The 24638-nt window shown below is 43.1% G+C and overlaps 2 protein-coding genes across 2 annotated transcripts in view; both read left to right on the top strand.

The window, feature by feature from the left end:
• Positions 1 to 6930, top strand: part of fras1 (Fraser extracellular matrix complex subunit 1) — a 229565-nt gene extending 222635 nt beyond the window's left edge. The window contains exons 69-71 of the mRNA XM_071354262.1: positions 96 to 301; positions 1791 to 1937; positions 2150 to 6930. Coding sequence (XP_071210363.1) covers positions 96 to 301; positions 1791 to 1937; positions 2150 to 2824 — 1028 coding nt within the window. The 3' untranslated portion in view covers positions 2825 to 6930. The remainder of the gene's footprint in view (positions 1 to 95; positions 302 to 1790; positions 1938 to 2149) is intronic.
• Positions 6931 to 9478: 2548 nt separating this feature from the next.
• The window catches only part of LOC139544926 (annexin A3-like), a 21438-nt gene continuing 6278 nt past the window's right edge, over positions 9479 to 24638 (top strand). The window contains exons 1-10 of the mRNA XM_071352132.1: positions 9479 to 9571; positions 10077 to 10124; positions 11019 to 11106; positions 18930 to 19027; positions 19150 to 19263; positions 19361 to 19451; positions 19608 to 19687; positions 19790 to 19846; positions 20494 to 20587; positions 20676 to 20771. Of these exons, the coding sequence (XP_071208233.1) occupies positions 10110 to 10124; positions 11019 to 11106; positions 18930 to 19027; positions 19150 to 19263; positions 19361 to 19451; positions 19608 to 19687; positions 19790 to 19846; positions 20494 to 20587; positions 20676 to 20771 (733 nt within the window). The 5' untranslated portion in view covers positions 9479 to 9571; positions 10077 to 10109. The remainder of the gene's footprint in view (positions 9572 to 10076; positions 10125 to 11018; positions 11107 to 18929; positions 19028 to 19149; positions 19264 to 19360; positions 19452 to 19607; positions 19688 to 19789; positions 19847 to 20493; positions 20588 to 20675; positions 20772 to 24638) is intronic.

The following is a 24638-nucleotide window of genomic DNA, read 5'->3' as shown; positions in this document are numbered from 1 at the left end:
GTATTACAGTATTGTCTCTCTGCTGCCCTTATAGGCCAGACATTGTACAACAGGGTGTTGTGTATTACAGTATTATCTCTCTGCTGCCCCTACAGGCCAGACATTGTATGGCAGGGTGCTGTGGAACCCGGAGCAGAACCTGAACTCAGCCTACAAGCTGCAGCTGGAGAAGGTGTACCTGTGTACGGGACGGGATGGATACGTGCCCTTCTTCGACCCCACAGGGACTCTGTACAACGAGGGGCCTCAGTACGGCTGCATCCAGCCCAACAAACACCTCAAACACAGGTTCCTGATCCTGGTATGTATATCTACAGAGATGGAAAGAGTCCTATGTTTTCCATGTCTGCCATGGAGCTGCCCATCCTAATACAGGTTTTGTGGCAATTGTGCCCTCTATTCATCTCTATGATGGTATAGTTTCTATTCAACTCCCGTTGTCCTCTTGTAGTGGTTGGATATATTGGTGATGTTCCAGGGTGTCCTTTTTTCACAGTCGCGCTGCACATCTCAGACGATTTCCATGTCACATGAATGTGCTTCCTGCTTAAAAACACTGATAATCTGTGCAGTGTGACTGCAATTTTGACAAACCTTGAATTGCAGGCAGTACCACTGCTTGTAGATTTACATATAGTCCTTTTATCAGACACTTTTATTCCAACCCGACTTCTATTACAGAGAGCATACTGCACATTCTTTATAAATCTGATCCCTTCGGGAGTTGAACCCACAACCTAAGTGTTTGCTTGCACCACACTTTTACCAATTTTGAGTCACATAGTTGACTGTGACCTTTTGGTTTTTCTGTGGTATGTCACCCAACGTAAACAGCCACCCATGTGACCCGATAGACTGGTTTGTTCCACGTCGCTTAAAGAGATAAGGACTTAAAGAGATAAGACTTTGAGCTATTCAAATAGGAGGAATCTTATTGGTGTACAAATCACTGCTCTGGTATCCTATTGTTGGATCGTTTATGCTAATGTTTACAACAATGGGTGTATGGCAGGCTATTGTCACAAATGCTGGAAATTACACATTTTACTGAAACTACACATTTTACAGAAACTACACGTTTTACAGAAACTACACGTTTTACAGAAACTACACGTTTTACAGAAACTACACGTTTTGCTGAAACTACACATTTTACAGAAACTACACGTTTTACAGAAACTACACGTTTTACAGAAACTACACATTTTACAGAAACTACACGTTTTGCTGAAACTACACATTTTACAGAAACTACACGTTTTACAGAAACTACACATTTTATAGAAACGACACGTTTTACAGAAACTACACGTTTTACAGAAACTACACATTTTACAGAAACTACACATTTTACAGAAACTACACGTTTTACTGAAACTGCACGTTTTGCTGAAACTACAACTGAAAGTCCAAGCTTTACTTAAGCAATAAGGCCTGAGTGGGTTTGTGGTATATGGACAATATACCACGGCTAAGGGCTGTTCTTACCCACAACGCAACGCAGAGTGCCTGCATACAGGCCTTAGCCGTGGTATATTGGCCGTATACCACAAAACCCCCCGAGGTGCCTTATTGCTATTATACCACGGCTGTCAGCCAATCAGCATTCATGGCTCAAACCAACCAGTTTATAATGAGATTTAAACAACAATTGTACTAATGTACTTTCCACATCTGCATCTATAGCCTACATCCAGCAGTTAGCTAGCCTTGTTAGCATGTATGCTAGCGTTTGATTTGATAGTGTCTGGATAAGTTGAAATGACGGTGTTGTAACGTCTCTCCTTTAGGACCGGAAGCAGCCTGACGTCTGTGACAGGTACTTCCATGACGTTCCCTTCGAGGCTAACTTTGCGTCGGATATCACCGAACTACAGACCATGACAGCCATACCTGGTGTTGATGGATTTACCATGAAAGTTGATGCCCTGTACAAGGTCAGCGAAGACAAAGACTTATCCACTTAACTGTAATGATTTATTCAATGATAATGTACTGCTTATGAATGCATTATATAGGAGTTGTAAATGTGTTATGAAGGCCTTAGGTACCCTTCAAAAAGGTCTTCAAGTTCGAGGGTAACTCTCAGAGAAGTAAAATGATTGATCTGATTTATCTCCATGGTAACGCTCTCTCTTTTGATTGACAGGTGGAGGCGGGGCATCAGTGGTACCTTCAGGTGATCTACGTGATTGGTCCAGAGTCCATATCCGGCCTCAGGATTCAGCGCTCTCTGACCTATCAGCTCACCCACAGCAGCGGCGGGGGGCGGACTCGCCGGGACCTGGTCGATCAGCTGAGCCAAAGCATCGGCCACAGCCGTGCTCGCCGGGACCTTGTTGACCACAGCGGACATCTCACTCTAGACCAGTCTCTGATATATGACAACGAGGGTGACCAGACGAAGAACGGAACCAACATGAAGACTCTCCGCCTCGAGGTCCCCGCTGCCTCAACCTTTAACCCCCAGATGGGCGGTTCGGTGGGCGGGGGCGTGGCCGCACTAACCCTATTGGTCCTCGTCCTGCTGGCTTCATGTTTACTCTTCAGGAAGTGCCGACGATCGGCTGGGAAGAAGCCATCTCAGATGGCGGAGGAGTACCCTCTGAACACCAAAGTAGAGGTGTGTTTGGAGAGGACCCTGGAGAAGAACTTCAGCTCCAAACACTGCACCGTCAGGAACATCAACATCAACCGGAACTACGACAACGTCAACTCCAAGGTCAACAGAGGCGCAAAGGTCAACGGAGGTGCGAAAGTCAAGCAGGTCAACCTGGAGGTCAAGCTCCATAACAACCTCCACAACGACGGCACCGAGGTCTGAGGATCCCCTCCACCTCCCACCATTGTTTACCCCGGCGAGATCATTTCCCGAACGTCGAACTAGTAGAAGTAACAGTTCTACTCAAGGGGAGACATCTACCGGAGTGGAGGAGTATTTTATGAGACATCTAACAGAGATGTAGTTTTCTAAAAAGCGTTTGTTTGTACTTATGGAATAAAATATTGTTTGTTAATGTATTTTTATATGACCGTGATGAGAGATAGAAGTAAAAAGGGAAGCGTTGTTTTTGACGGCCAGCTATGCAGCGTTTATTCAAATAATTTCAAAACTGGGCTACCTCAGGAATAGGGAAACGAGTGAACAACTATCGAACTATGGCGTTAAAACATGATTGATTGTGTCGTTATTTGAAACTATTTGGGTCTCTTTCGTTTTTTTTTCCTTCTTGTTTTCAACTTGTCATCGTTGTTGAACGACTAGAGAGTTTGGAATAAGTCAAGGGAAATCCGATGCCTTGTTTTTCGCTTTATGTTTCCATGACAACAGCAACGCCAAAATGATCAACGTATGGTAGCTCAGGCACTTTGCTCCAGCTTGTCTTGAATAATTTGAATAGTTCAGATATAGCTCGGCTGCATTATTTAATCGCAGTGCCATAATATGACAACTATGAAAGTATTAAACACAGCCAGGACCCCAATCCTAACTCCACTTTCGTTCGTCATTCATTCATTTCAATGGAAGATTTGCACAAAAACTTTAGGATACAGGCCTACAGCGTGTTATGGTCTTCTGCCCACAACTGAATGAGTAGTGTTGTAAATGATATATTTTCAAGTGCAATTAAAACATGAACACACTCTCTCCTCAAACTAAGTTCTCTGCATGTGGAACTAAGATCCAGCCTAGTAATATGGTGTGTCTGAAATGACACCCTATCCCCTATACCAGTGTTTACCTATTCCAGTACCCCCAGCAGTCCAACTCCAGTCCTCCAGTCCCCCAAACAGCCCAACTCCAGTCCTCCAGTTCCCCCAATAGCCCAACTCCTCTAGTACCCCCAACAGCCCAACTCCAGTCCTCCAGTTCCCCCAATAGCCCAGCCCTAGTCCTCCAGTACCCCCAACAGTCCAACTCCAGTCCTCCAGTCCCCCCAACAGTCCAACTCCAGTCCTCCAGTACCCCCAGCAGTCCAACTCCAGTCCTCCAGTTCCCCCAACAGCCCAACTCCTCCAGTCCCCCCAACAGTCCAACTCCAGTCCTCCAGTACCCCCAGCAGTCCAACTCCAGTCCTCCAGTCCCCCCAACAGTCCAACTCCAGTCCTCCAGTACCCCCAGCAGTCCAACTCCAGTCCTCCAGTTCCCTAACAGCCCAACTCCACCAGTACCCCCTAACAGCCCAACTCCAGTCCTCCAGTACCCCCTAACAGCCCAACTCCAGTCCTCCAGTCCCCCCAACAGTCCAACTCCAGTCCTCCAGTCCCCCCAACAGCCCAACTCCAGTCCTCCAGTACCCCCAACAGTCCAACTCCAGTCCTCCAGTACCCCCAACAGTCCAACTCCAGTCCTCCAGTACCCCCAACAGCCCAACTCCAGTCCTCCAGTCCCCCCAACAGCTCAACTCCAGTCCTCCAGTACCCCCAACAGCCCAACTCCAGTACCCCCAACAGCCCAACTCCAGTCCTCCAGTACCCCCAGCAGTCCAACTCCAGTCCTCCAGTACCCCCAGCAGTCCAACTCCAGTCCTCCAGTACCCCCAACAGCCCAACTCCAGTCCTCCAGTTCCCCCAACAGCCCACATTATTGTTGTAGCCCCAGACCAGACAAACTCACCTGATTCAACTCATTGAGCATTGGGCTGTTGGGAGTACCGGACGTTGTTGGGAAACACTGATCTGTACTTTATAGTGCATCAATGGGTCAAAAGTAGTGCACTAGGGAATAGGGGTGTCTTTTTGGACGCACACTGGCTGCGTTTACACAGGCAGACAATTCTGATCTTTTGACCATTCACATCACATTTTTTTCCACATCAGATCTTTTTCAGAGCTGATCTGATTGGTCAAGAAAACAATTAAGTGAAAAAAATATCATAATTAGGCTGCCTGTGTAAATGCAGCCACTATGTTATTTTTTTGTTTTATTTAGACAAAAAGCTCAACAGCTTTCCATAAGTGCCATTTACATGCAGTACTGTCTCATGCATTTACAAATCCATACAAATAGTCCAAAAAGTTTTCACCAAAAGGGTAAAAAAAAGTGGAATTCCATCAGTGAATGATTGTAATATTCATCTGACTTAGATAACGAGTGCACTATAGAATACCACCACTGTAGATGAGATCGCTACGTTGGTGCCCCCCGACATACTCACTCCCATTGGATGCTGCTGTAGCCTTGCGATTATTACTATTAACAAAACTGATTTCTTTGTTTTCATCATTTCAATATGTTACAGTTAACTTGTAATATTCTATACAAGACGTGCGTCTGTTTTATTTTAATGCCTTGCCTTCAGTGTGCCAAAACACCCCAAATGCCTCGGTTATATATTGTTGATGTACATACAAGTTCAATCCCACAACACCATGGTAGCATCTCAAATGGCATCCTATTCCCTTTGTAGGGCACTACTTGACAACAGGGCACCATATTGACAATAGGGCACTACTTGACAACAGGGCACCATATTGACAATAGGGCACTACTTGACAACAGGGCACCATATTGACTCTAGGGCACCATATAGACAATAGGGCACCATATAGACAATAGGGCACCATATTGACAACAGGGCACCATATTGACAATAGGGCACCATATAGACAATAGGGCACCATACAGACAATAGGGCACCATACAGACAATAGGGCACCATATAGACAATAGGGCACCATATAGACAATAGGGCACTATATAGACAATAGGGCACCATATAGACAATAGGGCACCATATAGACAATAGGGCACCATATAGACAATAGGGCACCATATAGACAATAGGGCACCATATAGACAATAGGGCACCATATAGACAATAGGGCACCATACAGACAATAGGGTGCCATTTGGGACATTGCCTATGTTCATTCACATAATTATTTAACTGTTGATATTGCAGTATGCATTATTATCATGTTATTACGCATGTCATTTATTACCCATATCATTTATTACCCATATCATGTTATTACCCATATCATGTTATTACCCATATCATTTATTACCCATATCATTTATTACCCATATCATTTATTACCCATATCATGTTATTACCCATATCATGTTATTACCCATATCATGTTATTACCCATATCATGTATTACCCATATCATGTATTACCCATATCATGTTATTACCCATATCATGTTATTACCCATATCATGTTATTACCCATATCATGTTATTACTGTATGTTTGGCCAATCATCTGTTAAAATTGTGTGTAACATTTGTGGTGTGTGTATGTAAGTGTTATAACACAACCAATCATTGATTGATTGATTGATATATTGATTGATATATTGATTGATTGGTATATTGATTGATATATTGATTGATATATTGATTGATTGATTGATATATTGATTGATTGATATATTGATTGATTGATTGATATATTGATTGATTGATTGATATATTGATTGATTGATTGATATATTGATTGGTATATTGATTGATATATTGATTGATTATGGCAGATGACTACTTCAGCACATCATCCCAAAGCACTGAATGTTCTGCAGAAAACCATTTTGTGTGGCATTGATTTGTCAATAACTCTCTCTCTCTCTCTCTCTCTCTCTCTGTCTCTCTCTCTGTCTCTGTCTCTCTCTCTCTCTCTCTCTCTCTCTCTCTCTCTCTGTCTCTCTCTCTTTCTCTCGCTCTCCCTCTCTCTCTCCCTCTCTCTTTCTCTCTCTCTCGCTCTCTCTCTCTCTCTCTCTCTCTGTCTCTCTCTCTCTCTTTCTCTCTCTCTCTCTTTCTCTCTCTCTCTCTCTCTCTTTCATTTCATAGAACTGTGTGCCTATCAATAAAACAGTGGGAAGTTGGAGATTTTTTGGTGCTATCATTTATGGAAATAATTCCAATGCTATCGATATGATGCCTGTATTCGGTGCCTTTTTAGTAATAAACATGTTAAACACACGCGTGTATATTCCTTGCCAACTGGGTTGTTTCTGTAAGGCCAATCAAACCTGATAGTGTTCCAGGTTTAACCAGTAGTTAGTGGTCAGTGCTGTGTGGTAATGACAAACTATCAGTCTGCTTCAGGAAGGAGCTACAGACCTAAAATACATTTCTACTAAAAGTCCATCCCCCCAAGGGGTTTTGGCACAGCCTGTACACTGCTTATGTTCAAACCACTAACATGATTTTTGTTTTGAGGGATTGTAAAAAAAAAAAAAAAACAGCTTTCCTATGTTTGCTGAGTAACCATTAATTCTCAAACATCCATGTACCACCTGTCTGCATCCGTACAAGCTTGATTAAAAACCAATATGAGATATGAGCCTCCCCCGGGCCATGTACTGTATATTTAAGTAGAGTAGGCCTACACACTGGGGGGGGGGGGGGGGGGGAACTGGTAGAATCAACATTGTTTCCACGTCATTTCAACCAAAAGAAATCAACACTATTACGTTGAATCAATCTGGAAAACTGAGTGGATTTGAAAAAAAGTCATCAACGTAAGGTCATTTTGTATTTTCTTTTCACCATTTCAACCTAAATCCAATGACATGGTGACCTTTCTTGTTGATTTCATGTTGAATTCACATGACTCAAAATCAACACTAGACATTGAACTGATGTCTGTGCCCAGCAGGTATTGTGTATCAGTGTTCTAGATTAATAAACAGGGTATCAGTGTTCTAGATTAATATACAGGGTAACAGTGTTCTAGACTAATATACAGGGTAACAGTGTTCTAGATTAATATACAGGGTAACAGTGTTCTAGATTAATAAACAGGGTATCAGTGTTCTAGATTAATAAACAGGGTATCAGTGTTCTAGATTAATATACAGGGTAACAGTGTTCTAGACTAATATACAGGGTAACAGTGTTCTAGATTAATATACAGGGTAACAGTGTTCTAGATTAATAAACAGGGTAACAGTGTTCTAGATTAATAAACAGGGTATCAGTGTTCTAGATTAATATACCGTGTAACAGTGTTCTAGATTAATATACAGGGTAACAGTGTTCTAGATTAATAAACAGGGTATCAGTGTTCTAGACTAATATACAGGGTAACAGTGTTCTAGATTAATAAACAGGGTATCAGTGTTCTAGATTAATATACAGGGTAACAGTGTTCTAGATTAATATACAGGGTAACAGTGTTCTAGATTAATATACAGGGTAACAGTGTTCTAGATTAATATACAGGGTAACAGTGTTCTAGATTAATATACAGGGTAACAGTGTTCTAGATTAATAAACAGGGTATCAGTGTTCTAGATTAATATACAGGGTAACAGTGTTCTAGATTAATAAACAAGGTATCAGTGTTCTAGATTAATATACAGTGTAACAGTGTTCTAAATTAATATACAGGGTAACAGTGTTCTAGATTAATATACAGGGTAACAGTGTTCTAGATTAATAAACAGGGTATCAGTGTTCTAGATTAATATACAGGGTAACAGTGTTCTAGATTAATAAACAGGGTATCAGTGTTCTAGATTAATATACAGTGTAACAGTGTTCTAGATTAATATACAGTGTAACAGTGTTCTAGATTAATATACAGGGTAACAGTGTTCTAGATTAATATACAGGGTAACAGTGTTCTAGATTAATATACAGGGTAACAGTGTTCTAGATTAATATACAGGGTAACAGTGTTCTAGATTAATATACAGTGTAACAGTGTTCTAGATTAATATACAGGGTAACAGTGTTCTAGATTAATATACAGGCTAGCAGTGTTCTAGATTAATATACAGGGTAACAGTGTTGTAGATTAATATACAGGGTAACAGTGTTCTAGATTAATATACAGGGTAACAGTGTTCTAGATTAATATACAGGGTAACAGTGTTCTAGATTAATAAACAGGGTATCAGTGTTCTAGATTAATAAACAGGGTAACAGTGTTCTAGATTAACATACAGGGTAACAGTGTTCTAGATTAATATACAGTGTAACAGTGTTCTAGATTAATATACAGGGTATCAGTGTTCTAGATTAATAAACAGGGTAACAGTGTTCTAGACTAATAAACAGGGTATCAGTGTTCTAGATTAACATACAGGGTAACAGTGTTCTAGATTAATAAACAGGGTAACAGTGTTCTAGATTAATATACAGGGTAACAGTGTTCTAGATTAATAAACAGAGTATCAGTGTTCTTGATTAACATACAGGGTAACAGTGTTCTAGATTAATATACAGCGTAACAGTGTTCTAGATTAATAAACAGAGTATCAGTGTTCTTGATTAACATACAGGGTAACAGTGTTCTAGATTAATATACAGCGTAACAGTGTTCTAGAATTGCACTTCTGACATGGTACCAAAACTGTTCAACATTTTAAATCAGCATTTTGAGGATTCAATCAAAAGTGAATCAGCAGAGTCACAGTTGATAGAGAAGTGCAGTAGTCTGTGGAATGTATCAAACCTGGGCCTGTTGAGCAGGTCGTCTTTTGTTCTCCAGGGGATGACATCATTTCCTCAATGGGAAGCACAGGGAGGCTACACCTCAGCTCAGGTAAAGGTGTGGTACTGCGTGAAAGATTTCTGCTGTCGCCTGTTGTGTTGAGTGGTAGCTAAACTTCAGGTAAGAATCACTAGAATATATTTATTTTTTGGGAGATTGTTTTGTCTTATGAATAGGATGTACTGTAGATGAATGTTGTGTATTGACATGCGATAGAAGTGATTTTCCTCGCTGTTCTATGAAAATGTGATGTGAGTGATCTTGCCTGTAGCTGACGCTGAGATCGACTAGACTGCTGAATACAGTTTTTGATCTCCAATCTTTTTGACATTGCTCTGACGAATTCAAATTTATTCTATTGTATTTTATTGTAATTTACTGTATTTTATTGTAATTTACTGTATTTTATTGTATTCTATTGTATTTTATTCGTATTTTATTGTATTCTATTGTATTTTATTATATTATATTGTATTTTATTTTATTGTATTTTATTTTATTGTATTCTATTATATTTTTATCTCATTAACTTTTGGTGTTTTAGGCTACTGTGCTCAATCACTTTTTAACCTGTAATATGGTAAGAGAAGTGGCCTATTTCGTAAGAATATCTTTATCTCACCAGACACGGATATCACTGGTCCACATCACCATTGAAATGGCAACTTTATGGGTAAGATCACTCGTGGTGTATGATGCATGCCTTGATAATAAAATAGGCAATTCATATGAATACCTTCGGATGACTTTTAAGATAACTTTGTATAAAGCATAAAACAAACATGTTCTACACTGAGCGTACAAAACATTAAGAACATCTGCTCTTTCCATGACACAGACTGACCAGGTGAATCCAGGTGAAAGATATGATCCCTTATTGATGTCACTTGTTAAATCCACTTCAATCAGTGTTGATGAAGGGGAGCAGACAGGTTAAAGAAGGGTTTTTTAAGCCTTGAGACAATTGAGACATGGATTGTGTGTGTGTGTGTGTGTGCTATTCAGAGGGTGAAAGGGCAAGACAAAATATTGAAGTGCCTTTGGGGAAGCAGGTGCCAGACGCACCGGAGTGAGTCAAAAACTGCAACACTGCTGGGTTTTTCACGCTCAACAGTTTCCTGTGTGTATCAAGAATGGTCCACCACCCAAAGGACATCCAGCCAACTTGACACGACTGTGGAGCATTGGAGTCAACATGGGCCAGTATCCCCTGTGGAATTATTTTGACACTGAGGCTGTTCTGATGGCAAAAAGGGGTGCAATTCAATATTAGAAAGGTGATCCTAATGTTTTGTACACTCTTATGTATATTTACAATGTACAAATAGATAGTAGTCGAGGGCTAGGCCACCTCAGTTTTAATAGGCATAAATTAAGTGAACAATAGCACAAACCTGTGACTCACTGGCTGTTGTGTCTGTATCTCTGTACTATTGAATGACCTGGAAGATCTCATGGACTCCCCAACCTAATGCAGCATTTACCAGTTCTCACATTGATAGAAGTCGAATGTGACACTGTTTTCATTTGTGAAATATGAATATTAACTGGTTTATTTTGTGTGCAGACCGGGGAGAGAGGGAGCATCAAGCCCAAGGCAGATTTCAACGCAAAGGATGACGCTGTGGCTCTGAGAAAGGCCATGAAGGGACTAGGTAAAGAAGACTGGCCCCTTCTAGAACAGACCTGGGTTCAAATACTGTCCCCTTCTAGAAGAGACCTGGGTTCAAATACTGTCCCCTTCTAGAACAGACCTGGGTTCAAATACTGGCCCCTTCTAGAACAGACCTGGGTTCAAATACTGGCCCCTTTTAAAACAGATCTGGGTTCAAACACTGGCCCCTTCTAGAACAGACCTGGGTTCAAACACTGGTCCCTTCTAGAACAGACCTGGGTTCAAATACTGGCCTCTTCTAGAAAAGACCTGGGTTCAAACACTGGTCCCTTCTAGAAAAGACCTGGGTTCAAATACTGGCCTCTTCTAGAAAAGACCTGGGTTCAAACACCGGGCCCTTCTAGAACATACCTGGGTTCAAATACTGGCCTCTTCTAGAAAAGACCTGGGTTCAAACACTGGCCCCTTCTAGAACAGACCTGGGTTCAAATACTGGCCCCTTCTAGAACAGACCTGGGTTCAAATACTGGCCCCTTCTAGAACAGGCCTGGGTTCAAATACTGGCCTCTTCTAGAACAGACCTGGGTTCAAATACTGGTCCCTTCTAGAAAAGAACTGGGTTCAAACACTGGTCCCTTCTAGAACAGATCTGGGTTCAAATACTGGCCTCTTCTAGAACAGACCTGGGTTCAAATACTGGCCTCTTCTAGAAAAGACCTGGGTTCAAATACTGGCCTCTTCTAGAAAAGACCTGGGTTCAAACACTGGTCCCTTCTAGAACAGACATGGATTCAAATACTGGCCTCTTCTAGAAAAGACCTGGGTTCAAACACTGGTCCCTTCTAGAACCGACCTGGGTTCAAATACTGTCCCCTTCTAGAACAGACCTGGGTTCAAATACTGCCCCCTTCTAGAACAGACCTGGGTTCAAACACTGGTCCCTTCTAGAACAGACCTGGGTTCAAATACTGGCGTCTTCTAGAAAAGACCTGGGTTCAAATACTGGCCTCTCTAGAAAAGACCTGGGTTCAAACACTGGTCCCTTCTAGAACAGACCTGGGTTCAAACACTGGTCCCTTCTAGAACAGACCTGGGTTCAAATACTGGCCTCTTCTAGAAAAGACCTTGGTTCAAACACTGGCCCCTTCTAGAACAGACTTGGGTTCAAATACTGGCCCCTTCTAGAACAGGCCTGGGTTCAAATACTGGCCTCTTCTAGAAAAGACCTGGGTTCAAATGCTGGCCCCTTCTAGAAAATACCTGGGTTCAAACACTGGTCCCTTCTAGAACAGACCTGGGTTCAAATACTGGCCTCTTCTAGAAAAGACCTGGGTTCAAATACTGGCCCCTTCTAGAACAGACCTGGGTTGAAATACTGGTCCCTTCTAGAAAAGACCTGGGTTCAAACACTGGTCTCTTCTAGAACAGACCTGGGTTCAAACACTGGTCCCTTCTAGAACCGACCTGGGTTCAAATACTGTCCCCTTCTAGAACAGACCTGGGTTCAAATACTGCCCCCTTCTAGAACAGACCTGGGTTCAAACACTGGTCCCTTCTGGAACAGACCTGGGTTCAAATACTGGCATCTTCTAGAAAAGACCTGGGTTCAAATACTGGCCTCTCTAGAAAAGACCTGGGTTCAAACACTGGTCCCTTCTAGAACAGACCTGGGTTCCAACACTGGTCCCTTCTAGAACAGACCTGGGTTCAAATACTGGCCTCTTCTAGAAAAGACCTTGGTTCAAACACTGGCCCCTTCTAGAACAGACTTGGGTTCAAATACTGGCCCCTTCTAGAACAGGCCTGGGTTCAAATACTGGCCTCTTCTAGAAAAGACCTGGGTTCAAATGCTGGCCCCTTCTAGAAAATACCTGGGTTCAAACACTGGTCCCTTCTAGAACAGACCTGGGTTCAAATACTGGCCTCTTCTAGAAAAGACCTGGGTTCAAATACTGGCCCCTTCTAGAACAGACCTGGGTTGAAATACTGGTCCCTTCTAGAAAAGACCTGGGTTCAAACACTGGTCCCTTCTAGGACAGACCTGGGTTCAAACACTGGTCCCTTCCAGAACAGACCTGGGTTCAAATACTGCCCTCTTCTAGAAAAGACATGGGTTCAAATACTGGCCTCTTCTAGAAAAGACCTGGGTTCAAACACTGGTCCCTTCTAAAACAGACCTGGGTTCAAATACTGGCCTCTTCTAGAAAAGACCTGGGTTCGAACACTGGCCCCTTCTAGAACAGACCTAGGTTCAAATACTGGCCCCTTCTAGAACAGACCTGGGTTCAAATACTGGTCCCTTCTAGAAAAGACCTGGGTTCAAACACTGGTCCCTTCTAGAACAGACCTGGGTTCAAACACTGGTCCCTTCTAGAACAGACCTGGGTTCAAATACTGGCCTCTTCTAGAAAAGACCTTGGTTCAAACACTGGCCCCTTCTAGAACAGACTTGGGTTCAAATACTGGCCCCTTCTAGAACAGGCCTGGGTTCAAATACTGGCCTCTTCTAGAAAAGACCTGGGTTCAAATGCTGGCCCCTTCTAGAAAATACCTGGGTTCAAACACTGGTCCCTTCTAGAACAGACCTGGGTTCAAATACTGGCCTCTTCTAGAAAAGACCTGGGTTCAAATACTGGCCCCTTCTAGAACAGACCTGGGTTGAAATACTGGTCCCTTCTAGAAAAGACCTGGGTTCAAACACTGGTCTCTTCTAGAACAGACCTGGGTTCAAACACTGGTCCCTTCTAGAACCGACCTGGGTTCAAATACTGTCCCCTTCTAGAACAGACCTGGGTTCAAATACTGCCCCCTTCTAGAACAGACCTGGGTTCAAACACTGGTCCCTTCTGGAACAGACCTGGGTTCAAATACTGGCATCTTCTAGAAAAGACCTGGGTTCAAATACTGGCCTCTCTAGAAAAGACCTGGGTTCAAACACTGGTCCCTTCTAGAACAGACCTGGGTTCCAACACTGGTCCCTTCTAGAACAGACCTGGGTTCAAATACTGGCCTCTTCTAGAAAAGACCTTGGTTCAAACACTGGCCCCTTCTAGAACAGACTTGGGTTCAAATACTGGCCCCTTCTAGAACAGGCCTGGGTTCAAATACTGGCCTCTTCTAGAAAAGACCTGGGTTCAAATGCTGGCCCCTTCTAGAAAATACCTGGGTTCAAACACTGGTCCCTTCTAGAACAGACCTGGGTTCAAATACTGGCCTCTTCTAGAAAAGACCTGGGTTCAAATACTGGCCCCTTCTAGAACAGACCTGGGTTGAAATACTGGTCCCTTCTAGAAAAGACCTGGGTTCAAACACTGGTCCCTTCTAGGACAGACCTGGGTTCAAACACTGGTCCCTTCCAGAACAGACCTGGGTTCAAATACTGCCCTCTTCTAGAAAAGACATGGGTTCAAATACTGGCCTCTTCTAGAAAAGACCTGGGTTCAAACACTGGTCCCTTCTAAAACAGACCTGGGTTCAAATACTGGCCTCTTCTAGAAAAGACCTGGGTTCGAACACTGGCCCCTTCTAGAACAGACCTAGGTTCAAATACTGGCCCCTTCTAGAACAGACCTGGGTTCAAATACTGGTCCCTTCTAGAAAAGACCTGGGTTCAAACACTGGTCCCTTCTAGAACAGACCTGGGTTCAAATACTGGCCTCTTCTAGAACAGACCTGGGTTCAAATACTGACCTCTTCTAGAAAAGACCTGGGTTCGAACACTGGCCCCTTCTAGAAAAGACCTAGGTTCAAATACTGGCCCCTTCTAGAACAGACCTGGGTTCAAATACTGGCCCCTTCTAGAACAGACCTGGGTTCAAATACTGGCCTCTTCTAGAAAAGACCTGGGTTCAAACACTGGTCCCTTCTAGAACAGACCTGGGTTCAAATACTGACCTCTTCTAGAACAGATCTGGGTTCAAATACTGGTCCCTTCTAGAAAAGACCTGGGTTCAAACACTGGTCCCTTCTAGAACAGACCTGGGTTCAAATACTGGCCTCTTCTAGAACAGACTTGGGTTCAAATATTGACCTCTTCTAGAAATGACCTGGGTTCAAATACTGGCCCCTTCTAGAAAATACCTGGGTTCAAACACTGGTCCCTTCTATAACAGACATGGGTTCAAATACTGGCCTCCTCTAGAAAAGACCTGGGTTCAAATACTGGCCCCTTCTAGAACAGACCTGGGTTCAAATACTGGTCCCTTCTAGAATAGACCTGGGTTCAAACACTGGTCCCTTCTAGAACAGACCTGGGTTCAAATACTGTCCCCTTCTAGAACAGACCTGGGTTCAAATACTGGCCCCTTCTAGAACAGACCTGGGTTCAAATACTGGCCCCTTCTAGAACAGGCCTGGGTTCAAATACTGGCCTCTTCTAGAACAGACCTGGGTTCAAATACTGGTCCCTTCTAGAAAAGAACTGGGTTCAAACACTGGTCCCTTCTAGAACAGATCTGGGTTCAAATACTGGCCTCTTCTAGAACAGACCTGGGTTCAAATACTGGCCTCTTCTAGAAAAGACCTGGGTTCAAATACTGGCCTCTTCTAGAAAAGACCTGGGTTCAAACACTGGTCCCTTCTAGAACAGACATGGATTCAAATACTGGCCTCTTCTAGAAAAGACCTGGGTTCAAACACTGGTCCCTTCTAGAACCGACCTGGGTTCAAATACTGTCCCCTTCTAGAACAGACCTGGGTTCAAATACTGCCCCCTTCTAGAACAGACCTGGGTTCAAACACTGGTCCCTTCTAGAACAGACCTGGGTTCAAATACTGGCGTCTTCTAGAAAAGACCTGGGTTCAAATACTGGCCTCTCTAGAAAAGACCTGGGTTCAAACACTGGTCCCTTCTAGAACAGACCTGGGTTCAAACACTGGTCCCTTCTAGAACAGACCTGGGTTCAAATACTGGCCTCTTCTAGAAAAGACCTTGGTTCAAACACTGGCCCCTTCTAGAACAGACTTGGGTTCAAATACTGGCCCCTTCTAGAACAGGCCTGGGTTCAAATACTGGCCTCTTCTAGAAAAGACCTGGGTTCAAATGCTGGCCCCTTCTAGAAAATACCTGGGTTCAAACACTGGTCCCTTCTAGAACAGACCTGGGTTCAAATACTGGCCTCTTCTAGAAAAGACCTGGGTTCAAATACTGGCCCCTTCTAGAACAGACCTGGGTTGAAATACTGGTCCCTTCTAGAAAAGACCTGGGTTCAAACACTGGTCTCTTCTAGAACAGACCTGGGTTCAAACACTGGTCCCTTCTAGAACCGACCTGGGTTCAAATACTGTCCCCTTCTAGAACAGACCTGGGTTCAAATACTGCCCCCTTCTAGAACAGACCTGGGTTCAAACACTGGTCCCTTCTGGAACAGACCTGGGTTCAAATACTGGCATCTTCTAGAAAAGACCTGGGTTCAAATACTGGCCTCTCTAGAAAAGACCTGGGTTCAAACACTGGTCCCTTCTAGAACAGACCTGGGTTCCAACACTGGTCCCTTCTAGAACAGACCTGGGTTCAAATACTGGCCTCTTCTAGAAAAGACCTTGGTTCAAACACTGGCCCCTTCTAGAACAGACTTGGGTTCAAATACTGGCCCCTTCTAGAACAGGCCTGGGTTCAAATACTGGCCTCTTCTAGAAAAGACCTGGGTTCAAATGCTGGCCCCTTCTAGAAAATACCTGGGTTCAAACACTGGTCCCTTCTAGAACAGACCTGGGTTCAAATACTGGCCTCTTCTAGAAAAGACCTGGGTTCAAATACTGGCCCCTTCTAGAACAGACCTGGGTTGAAATACTGGTCCCTTCTAGAAAAGACCTGGGTTCAAACACTGGTCCCTTCTAGGACAGACCTGGGTTCAAACACTGGTCCCTTCCAGAACAGACCTGGGTTCAAATACTGCCCTCTTCTAGAAAAGACATGGGTTCAAATACTGGCCTCTTCTAGAAAAGACCTGGGTTCAAACACTGGTCCCTTCTAAAACAGACCTGGGTTCAAATACTGGCCTCTTCTAGAAAAGACCTGGGTTCGAACACTGGCCCCTTCTAGAACAGACCTAGGTTCAAATACTGGCCCCTTCTAGAACAGACCTGGGTTCAAATACTGGTCCCTTCTAGAAAAGACCTGGGTTCAAACACTGGTCCCTTCTAGAACAGACCTGGGTTCAAATACTGGCCTCTTCTAGAACAGACCTGGGTTCAAATACTGACCTCTTCTAGAAAAGACCTGGGTTCGAACACTGGCCCCTTCTAGAAAAGACCTAGGTTCAAATACTGGCCCCTTCTAGAACAGACCTGGGTTCAAATACTGGCCCCTTCTAGAACAGACCTGGGTTCAAATACTGGCCTCTTCTAGAAAAGACCTGGGTTCAAACACTGGTCCCTTCTAGAACAGACCTGGGTTCAAATACTGGCCTCTTCTAGAACAGATCTGGGTTCAAATACTGGTCCCTTCTAGAAAAGACCTGGGTTCAAACACTGGTCCCTTCTAGAACAGACCTGGGTTCAAATACTGGCCTCTTCTAGAACAGACTTGGGTTCAAATATTGACCTCTTCTAGAAATGACCTGGGTTCAAATACTGGCCCCTTCTAGAAAATACCTGGGTTCAAACACTGGTCCCTTCTATAACAGACATGGGTTCAAATACTGGCCTCCTCTAGAAAAGACCTGGGTTCAAATACTGGCCCCTTCTAGAACAGACCTGGGTTCAAATACTGGTCCCTTCTAGAATAGACCTGGGTTCAAACACTGGTCCCTTCTAGAACAGACCTGGGTTCAAATACTGGCCCCTTCTAGAACAGACCTGGGTTCAGATTCTGCCCCCTTCTAGAACAGACCTGGGTTCAAACACTGGTCCCTTCTAGAACAGACCTGGGTTCAAATACTGGCCTCTTCTAGAAAAGACTTGGGTTCAAATACTGGCCTCTTCTAGAAAAGACCTGGGTTCAAACACTGGTCCCTTCTAGAACAGACCTGGGTTCAAATACTGGCCTCTTTTAGAAAAGACCTGGGTTCAAACACTGGCCCCTTCTAGAACAGACCTGGGTTCAAACACTGGCCCCTTCTAGAACAGACCTGGGTTCAATTACTGGCCCCTTCTAGAACAGGCCTGGGTTCAAATACTGGCCTCTTCTAGAAAAGACCTGGGTTCAAATACTGGCCTCTTCTAGAAAAGACCTGGGTTCAAACACTGGTCCCTTCTAGAACAGACCTGGGTTCAAATACTGGCCTCTTCTAGAAAGGACCTGGGTTCAAATACTGGCCCCTTCTAGAACAGACCTGGGTTCAAATACTGGTCCCTTCTAGAAAAGACCTGGGTTCCAACACTGGTCCCTTCTAGAACAGACCTGGGTTCAAATACTGGCCTCTTCTAGAACAGACCTGGGTTCAAACACTGGCCTCTTCTAGAAAAGTCCTGGGTTCAAATACTGGCCTCTTCTAGAACAGACCTGGGTTCAAATACTGGTCCCTTCTAGAAAAGACCTGGGTTCAAACACTGGTCCCTTCTAGAACAGACCTGGGTTCAAATACTGGCCTCTTCTAGAAAAGACCTGGGTTCAAATACTGGCCCCTTCTAGAACAGACCTGGGTTTTCAAATACTGTCCTCTTCTAGAAAAGACCTGGGTTCAAATATTGGCCCCTTCTAGAACAGACCTGGGTTCAAATACTGGCCCCTTCTAGAACAGACCTGGGTTTTCAAATACTGTCCTCTTCTAGAAAAGACCTGGGTTCAAATATTGGCCCCTTCTAGAACAGACCTGGGTTCAAATACTGGCCTGTTTTAGTACTTGTTAATTCTCCCTAATTCTTTGCGGTGTAGATCGGTTCTATTGTATAGCCAACCAGCCTTGTTGGATTTGTCTGCAGGTACAAACGAGAAGACCTTAATAGATGTTCTAACTCAGAGGAGTAATGGTCAACGTCAGCTCATCTGTAAAGCTTACCAAGAAGAAGCCACTGGCAAGGTAAGAACTCAACTCTCTCTCTGTCTCTCTCTCTCTCTCTCTCTATCTCTCTCTCTCTCTCTGTCTCTCTGTCTCTCTCTCTGTGTGTGTGTATGTGTGTGTGATCACTTGTCTTCCTGTAGACTCTGGTGAAGGACTTAGAAGGGGACACCCTTGGTCACTTTGAGGACCTGCTGGTCGCGCTGGTAACGCCCCCTGCCATCTATGACTGCCAGGAAGTCACCAAGGCCATGAAGGTGAAGTTTTTCACATTTTTCTTTCCTCTCTAAACAAATAATTTCTTGATTTAACTTCATTTGTACTCAAAACTAACACCAGACTAATGTGTTGCAGGGAGTTGGGACTAAAGACAGTGTCTTGATAGAAATCTTCGCCACAAGATCCAACAAACAAATGAAAGAGATTTCTGATGCCTATTTAAAACGTAAGAATTGATCAGTGTAATCATTGCTAGGCTCAGTTGTGTGTTTCAACCAATCAATTCAGTACCTAGACGGAGAAGACATCATCGGATGATGCTAAGATGATTTGACAGTTGACATGGAGACAGGTTTACATTGTAACGGCTTTTCTTTCGTAGAAACTCAGAAGAAGTTGACCTTGGACCTGAAGAAGGAGCTTTCTGGAGAATTTGCTAAAGCTATTCTCATTCTGGCCGAGGTATTGTGAGCCCAATCAAAACTATAGGATCTGTAGTTGCTGTTGTTGTCTATAGAATGGGCCTGTTATAATTCTCTCAATATGGTTTGTCTTTAAACTAAGGGCAAGCGGGATGAAAATACACATGTGGATGCAGCCAAGGCCAAAGAGGATGCTAAGGTGCTGTGAGTTGATGTTTCTCAGGTGTTATAACACAGTTATTAGGGTGCAACATTTATAACAACATTTATAGCAACATGTATAATACCAGTTATAACATCATTCATAACAACATTTATAGCAACATGTATAATAACATGTATAATAACACTTATAATACCATCTATAATAACATTCATAACAAAATGTATAGCAACATGTATAATAACATGTATAATAACACTTATAATACCATCTATAATAACATTCATAACAAAATGTATAGCAACATTTATAGCAACATGTATAATAACATTCATAACAACATTTATAACACCTTTTATAACACCATGTATAACACCATTTATAACACCTTTTATAACACCATTTATAACACCTTTTATAACACCATGTATAACACCATTTATAACACCTTTTATAACACCATTAATAACATAATGTATGACACCATTTATAACACCATGTATAACACCATTTATAACACAATTTATAACACCATTTATAACACCATTTAAACTCCATTTATAACACCATTTAAACTCCATTTATAACACCATTTATAACACCATGTATAACACCTTTTATAACAACATTTCCATCTCTGTGAAACACATCTAAAATAAATATTTCTTTATTCCCTCCGTCAGACTCTTTACAACGCGGGGGAGAAGAAGTGGGGGACAGACGAGTCCAAGTTCATCGACATCCTGTGTCAGAGAAGCATACCTCAACTCAGACAAAGTAAAGACAACTGACCTAATGCACACCATTGTTGTTGTTGTTGTTAGATGCCTTATATCTGACCTGTGATGTCATGTTTTTTGTGTAGCTCTGGTGGAATACAAGACCATCAGTGGGAAGAGTCTGCAGGAGAGCATCGAGGGAGAGATGTCTGGGGATCTAGAGGAGCTACTGGTGGCCATTGGTAAACTACTGCTCAATCACAGCTGTATTCTACTGGTGGCCATTGGTAAACTACTGCTCAATCACAGCTGTATTCTACTGGGGGCCATTGGTAAACTACTGCTCAATCACAGCTGTATTCTACTGGGGGCCATTGGTAAACTACTGCTCAATCACAGCTGTATTCTACTGGGGGCCATTGGTAAACTACTGCTCAATCATAGCTGTATTCTACTGGGGGCCATTGGTAAACTACTGCTCAATCACAGCTGTATTCTACTGGGGGCCATTGGTAAACTACTGCTCAATCACAGCTGTATTCTACTGGGGGCCATTGGTAAACTACTGCTCAATCACAGCTGTATTCTACTGGGGGCCATTGGTAAACTACTGCTCAATCACAGCTGTATTCTACTGGGGGCCATTGGTAAACTACTGCTCAATCATAGCTGTATTCTACTGGGGGCCATTGGTAAACTACTGCTCAATCACAGCTGTATTCTACTGGGGGCCATTGGTAAACTACTGCTCAATCACAGCTGTATTCTACTGGTGGCCATTGGTAAACTACTGCTCAATCACAGCTGTATTCTACTGGGGGCCATTGGTAAACTACTGCTCAATCACAGCTGTATTCTACTGGGGGCCATTGGTAAACTACTGCTCAATCACAGCTGTATTCTACTGGGGGCCATTGGTAAACTACTGCTCAATCACAGCTGTATTCTACTGGGGGCCATTGGTAAACTACTGCTCAATCACAGCTGTATTCTACTGGGGGCCATTGGTAAACTACTGCTCAATCATAGCTGTATTCTACTGGGGGCCATTGGTAAACTACTGCTCAATCATAGCTGTATTCTACTGGGGGCCATTGGTAAACTACTGCTCAATCACAGCTGTATTCTACTGGGGGCCATTGGTAAACTACTGCTCAATCACAGCTGTATTCTACTGGGGGCCATTGGTAAACTACTGCTCAATCATAGCTGTATTCTACTGGGGGCCATTGGTAAACTACTGCTCAATCACAGCTGTATTCTACTGGGGGCCATTGGTAAACTACTGCTCAATCATAGCTGTATTCTACTGGGGGCCATTGGTAAACTACTGCTCAATCATAGCTGTATTCTACTGGGGGCCATTGGTAAACTACTGCTCAATCACAGCTGTATTCTACTGGGGGCCATTGGTAAACTACTGCTCAATCATAGCTGTATTCTACTGGGGGCCATTGGTAAACTACTGCTCAATCATAGCTGTATTCTACTGGGGGCCATTGGTAAACTACTGCTCAATCACAGCTGTATTCTACTGGGGGCCATTGGTAAACTACTGCTCAATCATAGCTGTATTCTACTGGGGGCCATTGGTAAACTACTGCTCAATCATAGCTGTATTCTACTGGGGGCCATTGGTAAACTACTGCTTAATCACAGCTGTATTCTACTGGGGGCCATTGATAAACTACTGCTCAATCATAGCTGTATTCTACTGGGGGCCATTGGTAAACTACTGCTCAATCACAGCTGTATTCTACTGGGGGCCATTGGTAAACTACTGCTCAATCATAGCTGTATTCTACTGGGGGCCATTGGTAAACTACTTCTCAATCATAGCTGTATTCTACTGGGGGCCATTGGTAAACTACTGCTCAATCACAGCTGTATTCTACTGGGGGCCATTGATAAACTACTGCTCAATCATAGCTGTATTCTACTGGGGGCCATTGGTAAACTACTTCTCAATCATAGCTGTATTCTACTGGGGGCCATTGGTAAACTACTGCTCAATCACAGCTGTATTCTACTGGGGGCCATTGGTAAACTACTGCTCAATCACAGCTGTATTCTACTGGGGGCCATTGGTAAACTACTGCTCAATCATAGCTGTATTCTACTGGGGGCCATTGGTAAACTACTGCTCAATCATAGCTGTGTTATTATGTGTTTTCTTTTATTTGTTCTTTTATTTGATTTAACCTTTATTTAACTAGGCAAGTCAGTTAAGAACAAATTATTATTTATAATGACAGCCTACCAAAAGGCAAAAGGCCTCCTGCGGGGACGGGGGCTGGGATTAAAAAAAGAATGTATATGTATAAATATAGGACAAAACACACGTCATGACAAGAGAGACAACACAACACTACCTAAAGAGAGACCCAAGACAACAACGTAGCAAGGCAGCAACACATGACAACACAGCATGATAGCAACACAACATGACAACAACATGGCAGCAACACAACATGGTAGCAGCACAAAACATGGTACAAACATTATTGGGCACAGACAACAGCACAAAGGGCAAGAAGGTAGAGACAACAATACATCACGCAAAGCAGCCACAACTGTCAGTAAGAGTATCCATGATTGAGTCTTTGAATGAAGAGATGGAGATAAAACTGTCCATTTTGAGTGTTTGTTGCAGCTCGTTCCAGTCGCTAGCTGCAGCGAACTGAAAAGACGAGCGACCCAGGGATGTGTTGCTTTAGGGACCTTTAACAGAATGTGACTGGCAGAACGGGTGTTGTATGTGGAGGATGAGGGCTGCAGTAGATATCTCATATAGGGGGGTGTGAAGCTTAAGAGGGGTTTATAAATAAGTATCAACCAGTGCGTCTTGCGACAGGTATACAGAGATGACCAGTTTACAGAGGAGTATAGAGTGCAGTGTTGTGTCCTATAAGGAGCCGCTCGAGAGCACCCTTACCTGCCAATCTGTAAATGATGTCTCCATAATTTCACATTGGTAGGATGGTCATCTGAATCAGGGTGAGTTTGGCAGCTGGGGTGAAAGAGGAGTGATTACAATACTGGAAACCAAGTCTAGATTTAACTTTAGCCTGCAGCTTGGATATGTGCTGAGAGAAGGACAGTGTACCGTCTAGCCATACTCCCAAGTACTTGTATGAGGTGACTACCTCAACCTCTAAACCCTCACAGGTAGTAATCACACCAGTAGGGAGAGGGCATTCTTCTTATTAAACCACATGACCTTTGTTTTGGAGGTGTTCAGAACAAGGTTAAGGGTAGAGAAAGCTTGTTGGACTCTAAGAAAGCTTTGTTGTAGAGCATTTAACACAAAATCCAGGGAGGGGCCAGCTGAGTATAAGACTGTATCATCTGGTTATAAATGGATGAGAGAGCTTCCTACTGCCTGAGCTATGTTGTTGATGTAAATTGAGAAGAGTGTGGGGCCCAGGATTGAGCCTTGGGGTACTCCCTTGGTGACAGGCAGTGGCTGAGACAGCAGATTTTCTGACTTTATACACTGCACTCTTTGAGAGAGGTAGTTAGCAAACCAGGCCAAAGACCCCTCAAAGACACCAATACTCCTTAGCCGGGACCACAAGAATAGAATGGTCTACTGTATCAAAAGATTTGGCCAAGTCAATAAAAATAGCAGCACAACATTGCTTAGAATCAAGGGCAATGGTGACATCATTGAGGACCTTTAAAGGTTGCAGTGACACATCCATAACCTGAGCGGAAACCAGATTGCATACCAGAGAGAATGCTATAGACATCATGAAAGCCAGTCTGTTGATTATTGACAAGTTTTGATAAACAGGGCAAAATAGAAATAGGCCTATAACAGTTTTTGTGCCATACTTGTACTGATCATGTTTTAATGATAAGCAATAAATTACAATGACTATTTCCATAAATTGGATTACTACTTTTATCATCACATATATAACCACCAGCAGTAACCCTTACCCATATATAACCCTAACCCATATATAACCCTAACCCATATATAACCCTAACCCATATATAACCCTAACCCATATATAACCCTTGCCCATATATAACCCTTACCCATATATAACCCTAAGCCATATATAACCCTAACCATAACCCTAAATTACCCTAACCCATAT

The sequence above is a fragment of the Salvelinus alpinus genome, chromosome 19 (genome assembly GCF_045679555.1).
Source record: "Salvelinus alpinus chromosome 19, SLU_Salpinus.1, whole genome shotgun sequence".
Lineage (NCBI taxonomy): Eukaryota > Metazoa > Chordata > Actinopteri > Salmoniformes > Salmonidae > Salvelinus > Salvelinus alpinus.
Note: the sequence above shows the minus strand (reverse complement) of the source record. Positions and strands in the feature narration are given on the sequence as shown.